At 53.4% G+C, this 13,197-nt stretch overlaps 1 protein-coding gene across 1 annotated transcript in view; it reads left to right on the top strand.

Annotated features, from left to right (window-relative positions):
- DUOX1 (dual oxidase 1) overlaps positions 1-13,197 on the top strand; it is a 33,664-nt gene that overhangs the window by 18,403 nt on the left and 2,064 nt on the right. Inside the window, exons 21-30 of the mRNA XM_055278969.2 lie at positions 294-363; positions 785-910; positions 1,536-1,714; positions 1,991-2,221; positions 3,078-3,177; positions 3,643-3,692; positions 5,499-5,626; positions 10,538-10,691; positions 11,432-11,664; positions 11,913-12,071. Of these exons, the coding sequence (XP_055134944.1) occupies positions 294-363; positions 785-910; positions 1,536-1,714; positions 1,991-2,221; positions 3,078-3,177; positions 3,643-3,692; positions 5,499-5,626; positions 10,538-10,691; positions 11,432-11,664; positions 11,913-12,071 (1,430 nt within the window). The remainder of the gene's footprint in view (positions 1-293; positions 364-784; positions 911-1,535; positions 1,715-1,990; positions 2,222-3,077; positions 3,178-3,642; positions 3,693-5,498; positions 5,627-10,537; positions 10,692-11,431; positions 11,665-11,912; positions 12,072-13,197) is intronic.

The raw sequence follows: 13,197 nt of genomic DNA, 5'->3' as shown, positions 1-13,197 counted from the left end.
TACAGTTCCTGAACTCTGCCCCGTAGTCCCAGAAGTGGGACTGATGATGGACACACTTTAGGGAAGCCTGCCTGGCCAACTTTCTTTCAGGCCTTTTCCCTGCCCACCTATGGCTGGGTCCAGCTCCCACTGGGGACAAGGGCTGAGGTTGGGGCACCCGAAGGCAGGGCCTGCATTGGTCTGGGACTGTCTACTGTGTCTGAGCATGGGATGGGAGGAGTGCTCTGCGTTTGAGCCAGGTCTTCCTGGGCTCTGGACCCTGAGCTGCTCCCTAGCCCGGCTCTGCTTTGCAGGGGTGGAGGTGCCTGAAGTCATCAAGGACCTCTGCCGGCGAGCCTCCTACATCAGCCAGGAGATGATCTGGTGAGCCCCCATCTGGGAATGTCGGAGGGAGGAGTTGGGGAGTTGCCATTTCTCTCCCCTGAATGCCTGGGATCAGGGCCACCGCTAGCCCATGCAGCACCTTCAAACAAATTAGAAAAAGGCACCCCTTTCTCTAGGCAGACACAGCCCTGTGCCAGGGCAAGCAGAAAGCCTGCTGGATTTCCGCTGTCACTTACAGCCTGGCCCAGATGGCCTTGTGAAAGGTAAAGGCATATGCAGCAGCCTTAGCGAGGACCCCCAAGATCAGACTCTGTCTATAGGTGACTGTGGGAATCCTGCTGTCCCCTTGCTGACAGCTCTGTTCCTTCCTCAGCAGAATGGGTTTGGAGGCAGACCAGGACAGCAGAGGAATGAGTGGTTGAGATGGCCAGCATCCTATCTCTTACCATTCTTGTCTTAGTCCCTCTCCCAGAGTGAGTGCCCGCTGTTCCCGCAGCGACATCGAGACTGAGTTGACACCTCAGAGACTGCAGTGCCCCATGGACACAGACCCTCCCCAGGAGATTCGGCGGAGGTTTGGCAAGAAGTATGTCTGCTCTTCCCCTTAAGCCCAGGCAGTTCATCCATTCCTTCAGCTTACAAACATCCTTTCCTTGGTGCCAGGCACTGTGCTAAACATTGTGGGTACAGGCGGGGTGAATAGTTCTTGCCCAAGAACATCACAATCTAAGAAGAGAGTCCGGTACACTGATAATTTCAATGTCCCACTGATGGCTGTTCTAATAGTGGTAAGAGCGAAGGGCTTTGGAACTCAAGGAAGCACTCACCTCTGCCAGGGAGGTCAGAGATGTCTTCATGGAAGAGGTGTCCTTTGAGTCTCTAGTAAAGGCTGAATATGGGCGCCGGGTGGGAGTTGGGAGCTACAGACTGGAAGGAGAGGGACTGAGTGTGAATGAACACAGGTAGATGGAGTGCATCCCCTGGGAAGAAATGACCACTCCGGGCCATCCCTCCACTGCCAGCTTGCTTATGCAGTGCAATATAGCCTGATGCGGTGAGGTCTGAACCCTACTTCCACAAGGGTCACTAGGTTTCTTTCTCGGAAGCACTGGGCTTCCCTCACTTCTGGGCGGCTCCCCTCCGTGAAGTGGGGCCCCACTAGCGTTGGGTCCGATGGTGGGTGCCAAAGGCTAAGGCTTCCTGTCTCCCAGGGTAACGTCATTCCAGCCCTTGCTGTTCACTGAGGCGCACCGACAGAAGTTCCAACGCAGCCGTCTCAACCAGACGGTGCAACAGTTCAAGCGCTTCATTGAGAACTACCGGCGCCACATCGGCTGCGTGGCCGTGTTCTACGCCATTGCTGGGGGGCTTTTCCTGGAGAGGGCCTACTGTGAGTGACTTCACTTACCACAAGCCCTGTCCCTAGCCTTGCAATGAGTGATCGCCCTGGGGGTGGGGCCTACTGTGAGTGACGGACAGCCCTGGGGTGGGGCCTGCGATAAGTGCCAGCCCTGGGTGGGGTGGGTGGAGCCTGTTTGAGTGAAGACTGTGCGGAGAAGGCCTGTTGTGAGTGGCAGCCGGCCAGGGCCTACCACTGATGACCACCCTAACCAGCTCTCTCTCCTCTGCACTGACCCTCGCTTGCCTGCCTGGGCCCCCTCCACAGACTACGCCTTTGCCGCACACCACACGGGCATCACGGACACCACCCGCGTGGGAATCATCCTGTCGCGGGGCACGGCAGCCAGCATCTCCTTCATGTTCTCCTACATCCTGCTCACCATGTGCCGCAATCTCATCACCTTCCTGCGAGAAACCTTCCTCAACCGCTACGTGCCCTTCGACGCCGCCGTGGACTTCCATCGCCTCATTGCCTCCACCGCCATCGTCCTCACAGGCAGGGCCTGGGTGTCCCAGGGAGGCTCTCCAAAGCCTCCCGCCCCCGCTGACTTCCCCTCCTATGAAAGCACCCCTCTCTGCTGGCACTTACCTTTAACGTCCTTCTCCATCAGGATGGAGTTGGCCTGGGCCAGGGTGTGAAGTAAGCCCGGGAGCCTGTCGCTGGTCACTGCCAAGTGCCTCTTCCCACACTTTCCAGGGTGCCTCACCAGCCTCAGCTGACAAGTTACTAACACCTCAGAATGAGTGTGCATGTGTCATTTCTCCCAATTTTTATGTTTTAAAGCATGACTCTGAGAGAAAGCAAAGGAGTGAAATTCTAATGCTGTAATTTCAGACTCACATGGTTGTGCACATGGATGGTGTGTCTGTGGGGTGTTGGGTAGGGCCAGGAGATTGTTTAGAGGTCAGAAGTCCAGGCCCACGCGGCGGCTTATGCCCCTAATCCCAGCACTTTGGGAAGCCGAGGTGGGTGGATCACTTGAGGTCAGGAGTTCGAGACCAGCCTGGCCAAAATGGTGAAACCCCGTCTCTACTAAAAATACAAAAGTCAGCTGGGTGTGGTGGCACATGCCGGTAATCCCAGCTACTCAGGAGGCTGAAGTAGGAGAACTGCTTGAACCTGGGTGGCAGAGGTTGCAGTGAGCCGAGATCGTGCCACTGCCCTCCAGCCTGGGTGACAGAGTGAAACTCCATCTAAAAAAAAAAAAAAAAAAAAAAAGAGGTCAGAAGTCGAGACTCCTAGGGTACTTCTTTGGGCCCCCCACTCTGGCCAGGGTCCTCCATCTGGGGCTGAATGAGTGAGCACCCACACTGGGCTGCCCCAAGCTCACCACCTGGTCTGCTCTTCTTAGTCTTACACAGCGTGGGCCATGTGGTGAATGTGTACCTGTTCTCCATCAGCCCCCTCAGCGTCCTCTCCTGCCTCTTTCCTGGCCTCTTCCATGATGACGGGTAAGTGCGAATGTGTGTGTGTGTACGTGTGTGTGTGTGTGTGTGTGATGGGGAGGATTGCTTTTGGGTGGAAAGAAACAAACTATCTGGCTCCAGAGGAGACTGTCACCTTCTAGGTTACAGAACAGACAGTGACCAGCCTCAGCCCCTAATGCCAAGTCAGCAGGAGAAACTGGTGTCTGAGTTGGGGTGCCTCCCCTGAAGGGTCCCATCTGGAAGTCCCAGAGATCTCCTTTCATTAGCTGGGTGTGGTGGTGTGTGCCTGTAATCCCAGCTACTGGGGAGGCTGAGGCAGGAGAATGGCTTGAACCCAGGAGGTGGAGGTTGCAGTGAGCCGAGATCATGCCACTGCACTCCAGTCTGGGTGACAGAGCAAGACTCTGCCTCAAAAAAAAAAAAAAAAAAAAAAAAAACAGAGAGAAAGATCTCCTCTCAAGGTCTCTCTTTGCTGTCCCTTCCACACAGGTCTGAGTTCCCTCAGAAGTATTACTGGTGGTTCTTCCAGACCGTACCAGGTGAGAACCCTCCTTGATCCATGAATTTCTGGACCTGACTGGGAGCTCAAGGCTCTGGGTTCTCTGTACCCCAGAGCAACCCAGGTTCACTCACTTAGCTCTTCCGGTGACCCAGGCTCTGTCCTCTGGCCTGAGGACACTTCTGGGTGGCAGGAGACTTAGACTACTCTGCATTCCAGTCCTTCTCGCAGGAGCTCAACTGGGTTCCTGCCCCTACTTTGGACTAGTTCCTCCTCTAGTAGGGTTAGGAGGAGAAATATCTCCTACTATGGACTAGTTTCAGTGGAATAGGAGTGGCTACCTCTTCCCCCAATACACACACATACCGTAACAGTAGCTTTGAGGAGTGCTGTGCCCCAGCCGCATGGGGGAGGGAGCAGGCTCTTTGTCAAGCCAGACAGAGGCGCCTACCCTGTATGCCTTGAAAGGAGCCTTTGGGGGATATTCCTAACTCCCTATAATCACCCATCTTAGAGCTATTAGCTGTGAATCTATTCAAACTCTCTTGAACCTATTTATATTTTCAGTCTGTTCCCTCCTTGGAGTAACACAATTTCTATACTGGCTCCTCTCTGTGAAACACAGCATGGTTTTTTTTCTGTTGTTTTTTTTTTTAATCCTAAAATGATCTGCTTTGAACTTCAGAGGTTGCTTGCTAATTCCTGCACACTGAGATTTAGTGGATAAGGCTGTGTTTATGCTCTCCTCTCCTTTTAGGACTTTACAGGCTTTGGTTAGATCCCTTCTTAACCTTTACTTTTTTATACTTCAGGGCTCTAATCTTCTTAACTTTTGCCTCTCTTCTCCTTGATCACTTGAGGGACCATTCTCTGTCCTCCCTACCCTGCCCTGGCTCCAGTATTATCCCCCTGTATATCCATGGCCTGGATCCCCTGTGAGAGGAGGGGCCTCCCACCAACTCTGGGTTGTACTTGGGGACCCTGGTGATGAGCAGGGACAGTGTGGTCCTGCCCAGTCACTAACAGTGCCAGTGCTCATGCTGTGTGCTGTGGCAGCCAACGAAGAGTGGTGCAGGGACAAGGACCAAACCTTGACTTGATGACAGTACGGCCTGTCATTTCCATTGTTTGGCCCAGAGGGCCCAGAGTGGACACCCTGTGCATCCATTCATTCAGCACACATTTATATAGGGCCCACGGTGTGCCAGCCCCTTGCACTAGGCACTAGGATTCAGTGGCAAACTAGCTTAGCCTGTTCCTCGTTCTTGAGAACCCGAGAGTCGGGAAAGTGACACACAAAAACCAAATAATCACATGGGTGAAAAACTGGCTGGGTGTGGTGGCTCATGCCTGTAATCCCAGCACTTTGGGACGCCAAGGTGGGCGGATCACCTGAGGCTAGGAGTTCAAGACCAGCCTGGCCAACATGGTGGAACCCTGTCTCTACTAAAAATAAAAAAAATTAGCTGGGCAGGGCGGTGCATGCCTGTAGTTCCAGCTACTCAGGAGGCTGAGGCAGAAGAATCATTTGAACCTGGGAGGCAGAGGTTGCAGCGAGCCGAGATTGCACCAATGCACTCCAGGGAGCCTGGGTGACAGAGTGAGACTCCATCCCCCAAAAAAAAAAAAAAAAATCATGGTGATAAGGGCCATGAAAAGTGAACAATGTCTGCTGAAATGAAAGGTACCTGTGATCAGTGGTGCGGGAGGAGAGGACCAGAGAAGAATGCTGGGACATTCTTACCCCAACTTGGGCAGTGGAGTGGAGAGGGGACCTTGGAAGCTCCAAAACAGTCCCCTTTCAAGGCACTGATCTTCTGCCTTCCACCCTATGTTCATTTTGCAGGCCTCACGGGGGTTGTGCTGCTCCTAATCCTGGCCATCATGTATGTCTTCGCCTCCCACCACTTCCGCCGCCGCAGTTTCCGGGGCTTCTGGCTGACCCACCATCTCTACATCCTGCTCTATGTCCTGGTGAGGGCTTTTGGCTGTGAGCCAGGCCAGGAGGGTATGGGCAGGACATTTCCAGGGAGGCAAGGAGAGCTGGGACATTCATTCAATTTCAAGCTATTTGAAGCCTCCACTTCTCGACGTCCCTCTTTGAAGGTAGAGATGATAGTACAGGGCTCTCCATTAGGATGACCCCAATATGCAGCACTTGGAAGCTTGGCTCCCTGGCACGGGTTTTGCAGTAGCAGCCCTGCCAGACTGATCTCCATTCCTCGCAGACACCTCCACACCACTTCTGCCCAGCTAGTCTTTCCCCACTTTGGGTGGCTGGTTTTGGCTCCTGGGTGGACTACCTGCACCCAAGAGAGCATCACCCTTTTTGAAGAAACTTATCTTAAATGGGTTCTGCCACTTTTGTTCTGATCCTGTTTTCGGGGGCATAAGTCACACTAGCTAAGTGCCACCTGTACAGTATATAAGCTTGTTCAAAATGACTTCAGTTGGATTGCTGATCTAATGAATTTTTGTTTTTTATTTTTTGAGACAGAGTCTCACCCTGTCACCTAGGCTGGAGTGCAATGGCATGATCTTGACTCACTGCAACCTCTGCCTTCTGGGTTCAAGCAATTCTCCTGCCTCAGCCTCCCGAGTAGCTGGGACTGCAGGCATGCACCACCACGCCTGGCTAATTTTTGTATCTTTAGTAGAGACAGGGTTTCACCATGTTGGCCAGGCTGGTCTCGAATTCCTGACCTCGTGATCCACCCACCTCAGCCTCCCAAAGTGCTGGGATTACAGGCGTGAGCCACCGCGCCAGGCCAATCAAATGGATTTTTAAGACTCTACCTATCTCCTTTCCTTCTCCTTAACCTTGGCTCCTGCCTCTCTCTCTCCAAGTTGCCTCCCTTCTCATGTTCCCTTCACCCTCCCCTGGGTTTCTCATCGGCTGCCTAGCTGGTTAGTTCCCGAGCTGATTCTGTGTCCCTGTGTTGTGGCTCTGCTTGTCTGCCTTCCTCATGAGCAGAGGCAATTCCCCAAAGGGTACTCTGAGGGCCTCACTTAGAAGCTAAACCAAATCCCAAGGCTCCAGCTCTTCCCTGCAGCAGAACTGCATACAGGGCTCTCCTTTGTGCCAAGACAAAGAGAAACTGCACCATGGCCTGGGGCAGTTTGGCTCCTGCCGTCTGACCTGCCTTCTCTCAGGTGCAGTTCTGTCCTCACTGACAGATAGGAGGGTCTGTTTCATCTTGCCTGTAGCTCAGCATTTCACAGTTCTGAAGATGACTACTTAGCCTTGGCTTAGGATGCTTCCTAGAACTGATGATATGCATTTCCTAAGAAACATCTCTTTCTTTGGAAGCTATGACTCATTTACCCTCTCTCCTTCTCTTCCCAATAATGAGTGGAGCCCTAGCATTCTCGGCTACTGCTTCTGTTGGGGGGTGGAAATGACATTCTTGTTCCTGGTGATAAAGCAGCTACTTTGAACTAGATGAGAGATCCACAAGAGTGGCCAGGCAGGCTCCCTAAGACTCAGAGCCCTTTCTGATTTGTCCTGGGGTGTAGGCATCACTAGGATTCCGAGCCACCCTTCCTGCCAGCAGGAAAGTCAGGGGCTCAAAAGGTGTGGCCAGGCGCAGTGGCTCACATCTGTAATCCAAGCACTTTGAGACACCGAGGCGGGTGGATCACCTGAGGCGAGGAGCTCAAGACCAGCCTGGTCAACATGGTGAAACCTCGTCTCTACTAAAAATACAAAAATTAGCTGAGTGTGGTGATGCACACCTATAGGCCCAGCTACTCAGGAGGCTGAGGCATGAGAATCACTTGAACCCAGGAGGTGAAGGTTGCAGTGAACCGAGATCACGCCATTACACTCTACCCTGGGCGACAGATGGAGAGCCTGTTTAAAAAAAAAAAAAAGAAATAAAAAAGGAAAAAAGAAAGGAGGAGGCTCTATGCTAGGCTATCCTTGCCAGCAGTTTGGGACAATCTCATCTCAGGGAGATCAGGGCAAAAGCACCCTCTTTGTTCCCACTTGTCCCAGGCGTGACCACTTGACTTCAAGAAAGATAAATTACAAGTAAAGGACCCCAGTATAGACTAGACCCTGGGGAAGGATGGCCAGGCTTCTGATCCAGGTAGAAGAGGGCAGGGCTAGCACATCAGAGGCTGAGCTGGCTGAGCCACCACCCCATCCCACCAGCCAACAAGGAATCTGCAGCAGCCTTGTGGTTTAAAAGGAAAGCCAGCACAAAATAGGGTGTAGAAACAGAGCAGCATGACGTCACCCTGCCATTGTACTCAGCCTGTTTGGATGCTCAGAAAGCCTTGAGGGTGGGTGTGGGCTCCACAATGAAACAGTGAACTTGGGGGAAGAAAGAGCCAGTTCAAAGAAGAGCTCAGAAAGGTTTAAGTTAGTCTTGTAGGGAAAGGTTCAAGAATCTAGGAAGACTTAGCTGGGGGAAGGGAACGCCTGAATGGGGAACCAGAGTTCAGTTTAAAAGCTATCTGTTGGCCGGGCGCGGTGGCTCACGCCTGTAATCCCAGCATTTTGGGGGGCTGAGGCGGGTGGATTACCTGAGATCAGGAGCTGGAGACCAGTCTGGCCAACATGGTGAAACCCCGTCTCTACAAAAAAATTAGCCGGGTGTGGTGGCATGCACCTCTAATCCCAGCTACTCAGGAGGCTGAGGCAGGGGAATTTTCTGAACTAGGGAGGTAGAGGTTGCATTAAGCCAAGATCACACCACTGCACTCCAGCCTAGGTGACAGCGAGACTCCATCTCAAAAAAAAAAAAAAAAAAAAAAAAAAAAAAAAAAAAAGCAGCTGTGTATCTGTGGAGGGTCTATTATGTACTAGCTCTCTGTAGGGCCCAGCAGCAGGAGAGGAGACTCTAATTTCTTCCTTAGGAACTTAGGATTCGCTGTGACAAAAAGTGGCACATGCATGAAATGATCAAAATGAACACTTTATATAGGATTAATTGCTGAGCGGTGTTCCCAGCAGTGAGTTATAGGAGTTCACTGCAGGGAGTTTCACTTGGGCTCAATTGGCTAGGGAAGACTTGGAGGAGAAGATTGGACTTGGGCCAAGGGTCTGGGAGAGGTAAGCTAAGCTTTGACAGGGCAGAGTGGAAACTGAAGAGCAATCCAGGTAAAAGGAAGGGCATGAGCACAGGCAGAGGTGGGAATGGTGATAGGATATTCAGGAGACAGAGGGGACAGGGCTGGCTGTGGATGGCCATAGGGCATTAGGTGGTGGCAGGACATGCTGCTGGTGATCATGTGGCGGCTGCAGTTGAAACTGAGGGGCTGTGGCTCAGCTGAGAGGCCATGCCACATGGCGGAGCATAGAAAGAGATGAGCAGAGGGTGACAAAACCAGGCTTGGGCAACACCCATGACTAGGGGTGGCAGAAGGAATGAAGCCAGTGGAGGAGATGGAAAGCGAGTGGCCCAAAGTGGGAGAACCAGTAGAGCATTGTTGCAGAAGTGGCGAGAAGGAGGTGGTCACTAGTGCCTCAGGCTTCTAAGAGTAGGAGCCAACATGGCCTGAAAGGATACCTTGAAGTTTGGCCATTTGTGGGGCTGCTGGGCTCTCAGTGGGAAGGTCCTAAGGAGAGGTGGAGGCAGAAGTCAGACTGAGCCAGACTCAGGAGCAAGCAAGTGGGAAGAATGTGGCCAAGTAGTGTCTGACCATGTTAGACAAACTTATTAGGGAAAGGACCAGAGCTGGATGATACTTGTCAGTTACTACACCGAAAAGGGAGACTAGTTAGGTATTCTTAGCCTGGAAAAGGAGAGGATAAACTGGGGAAGCGCCTTTCCCCAACAGTTATTGAGTGCCTATCATACGCCAGGCAGAAACTGCTAGGAGCTTATAATGGCAAACAGTCCCTACCCCTTCAGTCCGGTGGGGAAAACGACAGTAAACATCTAAATGAATGAGGAAGCAAAAGTACTGTTGGCTGGGCGTGGTGGCTCACGCCTGTAATCCCAGCACTTTGGGAGGCTGAGGTGGGCGGATCATTTGAGGTCAGGAGTTCGAGACCAGCCTGGCCAACATGGTGAAACCCCATCTCTACTAAAAATACAAAAATTGTCTGGGTGTGGTGGCGGGTGCCTGTAATCCCAGCTACTCAGGAGGCTGATGCAGGAGATTCTCTTGAACCTGGGAGGCAGAGGTTGCAGTGAGCTAAGATCATGCCATTGCACCCCAGCCTGGGTGACAGGACGAGACTCTGTCCCCCCAACCCCCAAAAAACAAAAGTACTGTGGATGACAACGCATGCACTAAGAGAGTTAACAGGCAGATGTGGTAGAGAGGACTGAGGGGAGGCCTGAGGAGGTGGTGTTTCTACTGAGACCTGAAAAATGAGATGGAGCTAGCCATGGGAAGAACCAGGAGAAGGGCATTCCAGGCAGGAGATGCAAAGATCCTTAAGCAGAAAGGACTGGCTATGTTTGAGGAACAGGGAGGGGAGAACGGCTGGCAGGCAGAAGTCAAGAGTATTTGAGAGGCCTTGTAGTGCAATGGGAAGGCCACCAAAGCTTTTAAAGCTGGGGATGAACAGGATAAAATGAACTTTAAAAAGTCACACCGGCTGCTTTGAAGAGACAGGAATTATAGTGAGGCAAGACCAGTAGAAGACCTACTTCCACTGGAAGGCTCCTGCATGAGTCCAGGTGACAGGTGACATCACTTGGTCTAGGGTGGTGTCAGGGATCTAGAAAATACTCTAATTCCTCCTGGAATGCTATGGAGGATGGAGTTGGGAATGGTGAGGTTTTGCAACCTAGAAGGAGCATGGTATGTGGTGAGGTGGGGGCTGGATATACCAGCGGGGAAGGATGCAGGGTCTAAGGCCTGAGCTGGCCCCATACTCTGCTGTGGGCATCGCTAGGTCTGAGCAGAGCTCTTTCCTCCATCCAGCTCATCATCCATGGTAGCTTTGCTCTGATCCAGCTGCCCCGTTTCCACATCTTCTTCCTGGTCCCAGCAATCATCTATGGGGGCGACAAGCTGGTGAGCCTGAGCCGGAAGAAGGTGGAGATCAGCGTGGTGAAGGCGGAGCTGCTGCCCTCAGGTACTAACCTGGCAGGAGATCAGCTTGGTGGCACTGAGGGAGCTGACAGGGCAGAGGCAGAGTCTAGACCGCACAGTCTCCTGTGGAGCTGGCAGGTGCCTTGGGTGGCAGGGACAAAGGAGCTGGTAGAGGCAAGGTGCAGTGGCTCACGCCTGTATTCCCAGCACTTTGGGAGGCCAAGGCAAGTGGATCACGAGGTCAAGAGATCGAGACCATCCTGGCCAACATGGTGAAATCCCATCTCTACTACAAAAAAAAAAAAAAAAAAAAAAAAAAAATTAGCTGGGTGTGGTGGCATGCACCTGTAGTCCCAGCTACTCAGGAGGCTGAGGCAGGAGAATCGGTTGAACCTGGTAGGCAGAAGTTGCAGTGAGCTGAGATCGTGCCACTGCACTCCAGCCTGGCAACAGAGTGAGACTCCGTCAAAAAAAAAAAGGAAGGAAGGAGGGAGGGAGGGAGCGAGGAAGGAAGGAAGGAAGGAAAGGAAAGGAGGGCTCTTTGCCAGGGGACCTGAGCCTCTCTCATCACAGAGAGCAGAGAAGCTCAGGCCAGGCTGCCCCTTGTCTGGCTGACCCTCAGCCCCAGTGCTGCCTGGCCCCCCACAGGGTGAGCTTCTGATGGGGGAGGTGTCCCTTGTCATATTCCAGAAGCAGAGCTGAGGCTGTGGGTGGGGAGCTCTCTGGAGGCCACATTGTTGCTGGGTTCAGGGCAGCAGCTTCTCACCCACCACCCCTCCCCAGGAGTGACCTACCTGCGGTTCCAGCGGCCCCAAGGCTTTGAGTACAAGTCAGGGCAGTGGGTGCGGATTGCTTGCCTGGCTCTGGGGACCACCGAGTACCACCCCTTCACACTGACCTCTGCGCCCCATGAGGACACGCTTAGCCTGCACATCCGGGCAGCAGGGCCCTGGACCACTCGCCTCAGGGAGATCTACTCAGCCCCGACGGGTGACAGATGTGCCAGATACCCAAAGGTACTGGACCCAGGCCAGATGTGCCACATGCTCCCATATCCCCTTTGAAGGCCTTGGCCCGGCAGCACTAGACTCCCCGCTCTGTGCCTCCCCTCTCTGCACCTAGAGACTGGTTGTTGCAGATAAAGCCACAAACCCTCCTCTTCCCCTCACTCCATATACGTATCTGCCTTTCCTTTTCTCTCATTTCTGGCTTCCGATCTATGGTGGTGGCCAAGCTTAACTCAAACCCACGCCCCTCCCTACAGCTGTACCTTGATGGACCATTTGGAGAGGGCCACCAGGAGTGGCATAAGTTTGAGGTGTCAGTGCTAGTGGGAGGGGGCATTGGGGTCACCCCTTTTGCCTCCATCCTCAAAGACCTGGTCTTCAAGTCATCTGTCAGCTGCCAAGTGTTCTGTAAGAAGGTGAGTACCCCCTCTTCCCACCAACCCATGGCCCCTTCTTCCTTGTCATGGTACCCATCTGTGCCTTTCTCCTCTGCCTTTGTTCTTGGCTTCCCTGAACTGGGCAGGGGCAAGGTGGTTTGAAACCTGGGGTTGGGTGGTGGGTGGGGTGGTATCAGGATATCCCTAGACCCTGAAGGACAGAACTGGTTTGCGGATGCCTCCAGGATCCTGCCTGGTTTACAAAGACTCCTTCCCTCAGTTAGGGGTGCTCCACATAGGATTTGCTTCTGGGAGTTCCTCCAGGCAAGGTTGGAGGGGGTAAAGAAACCCATTCCTTCTTACAGAGGAGCACAGCACTTGGAGCCTTATTGGGCTGGGAGAGGGAAGGGCATGCTGGGTGGGGCACAAGTGAAACTGGCTCAGCTCTCAAGAGGAAGAGGAGGAGTGGTGGCAAGGCAGGGCTGGTGGGCCAGGTTGGCCCCAGGAACACAGCTCAAACCCTCAGGCCCTCACACAGGTCCTTTCACACCAGCCTGGACCTGGTGGCAGGCCCCTGCTCGTTTCTCTGGGCCTGGCAGGTGAGTCAGGGGCGCTGGAATGCAGTGGGCAGAGGCCCAGCCCATGTGCTGTCAGCATTCAGAGGGTGACAGCTCCCCTCCTCTCCTCTGCCCTCTGCTTCTTAACTACACAGCCCCACTTTCCTCCCTCAGAAGCTGCAGAGGGCTCCCCGCAGGGCAGCTTCCACCCGCTGGTCTCTCTTTGAGCCCATTCCTATCTGCTCAAGCAGCTGCTGGGTCTCCCTGAGGCTGCTCTGTGAAATGCCCTTTAGCCACTAGGTGCCTGGCAGCCTGACCAGGGACCACTGGAGGGAGCTGTAGGACAGGCTGAGCATGAAAGCTGCTTCCCACCCCACAGACCGTCACCTCCCAATCACCAAGTGATCTTTCCCATGGCCCTGGGGTCTCTCACTTCCACCTCTCCATGCCCTGGGCCAACTCCATCTCTGGCCTCAGAGCCTGGCCCTGTGGCCCATACACTCCATCTCCCCAGGCTGTCTAGGGAAGGGCACAAGCTAGCTGAGGTCAGAAGAGTTCTATCGGTATGGACACCCCTGGGGTTTAGGGAGGCTGAGCTGAGCTGGGTC

Source organism: Symphalangus syndactylus, chromosome 5 (assembly GCF_028878055.3).
Source record: "Symphalangus syndactylus isolate Jambi chromosome 5, NHGRI_mSymSyn1-v2.1_pri, whole genome shotgun sequence".
NCBI classification, from domain to species: domain Eukaryota; kingdom Metazoa; phylum Chordata; class Mammalia; order Primates; family Hylobatidae; genus Symphalangus; species Symphalangus syndactylus.
This window is presented reverse-complemented; position numbering and strand designations above follow the sequence as displayed.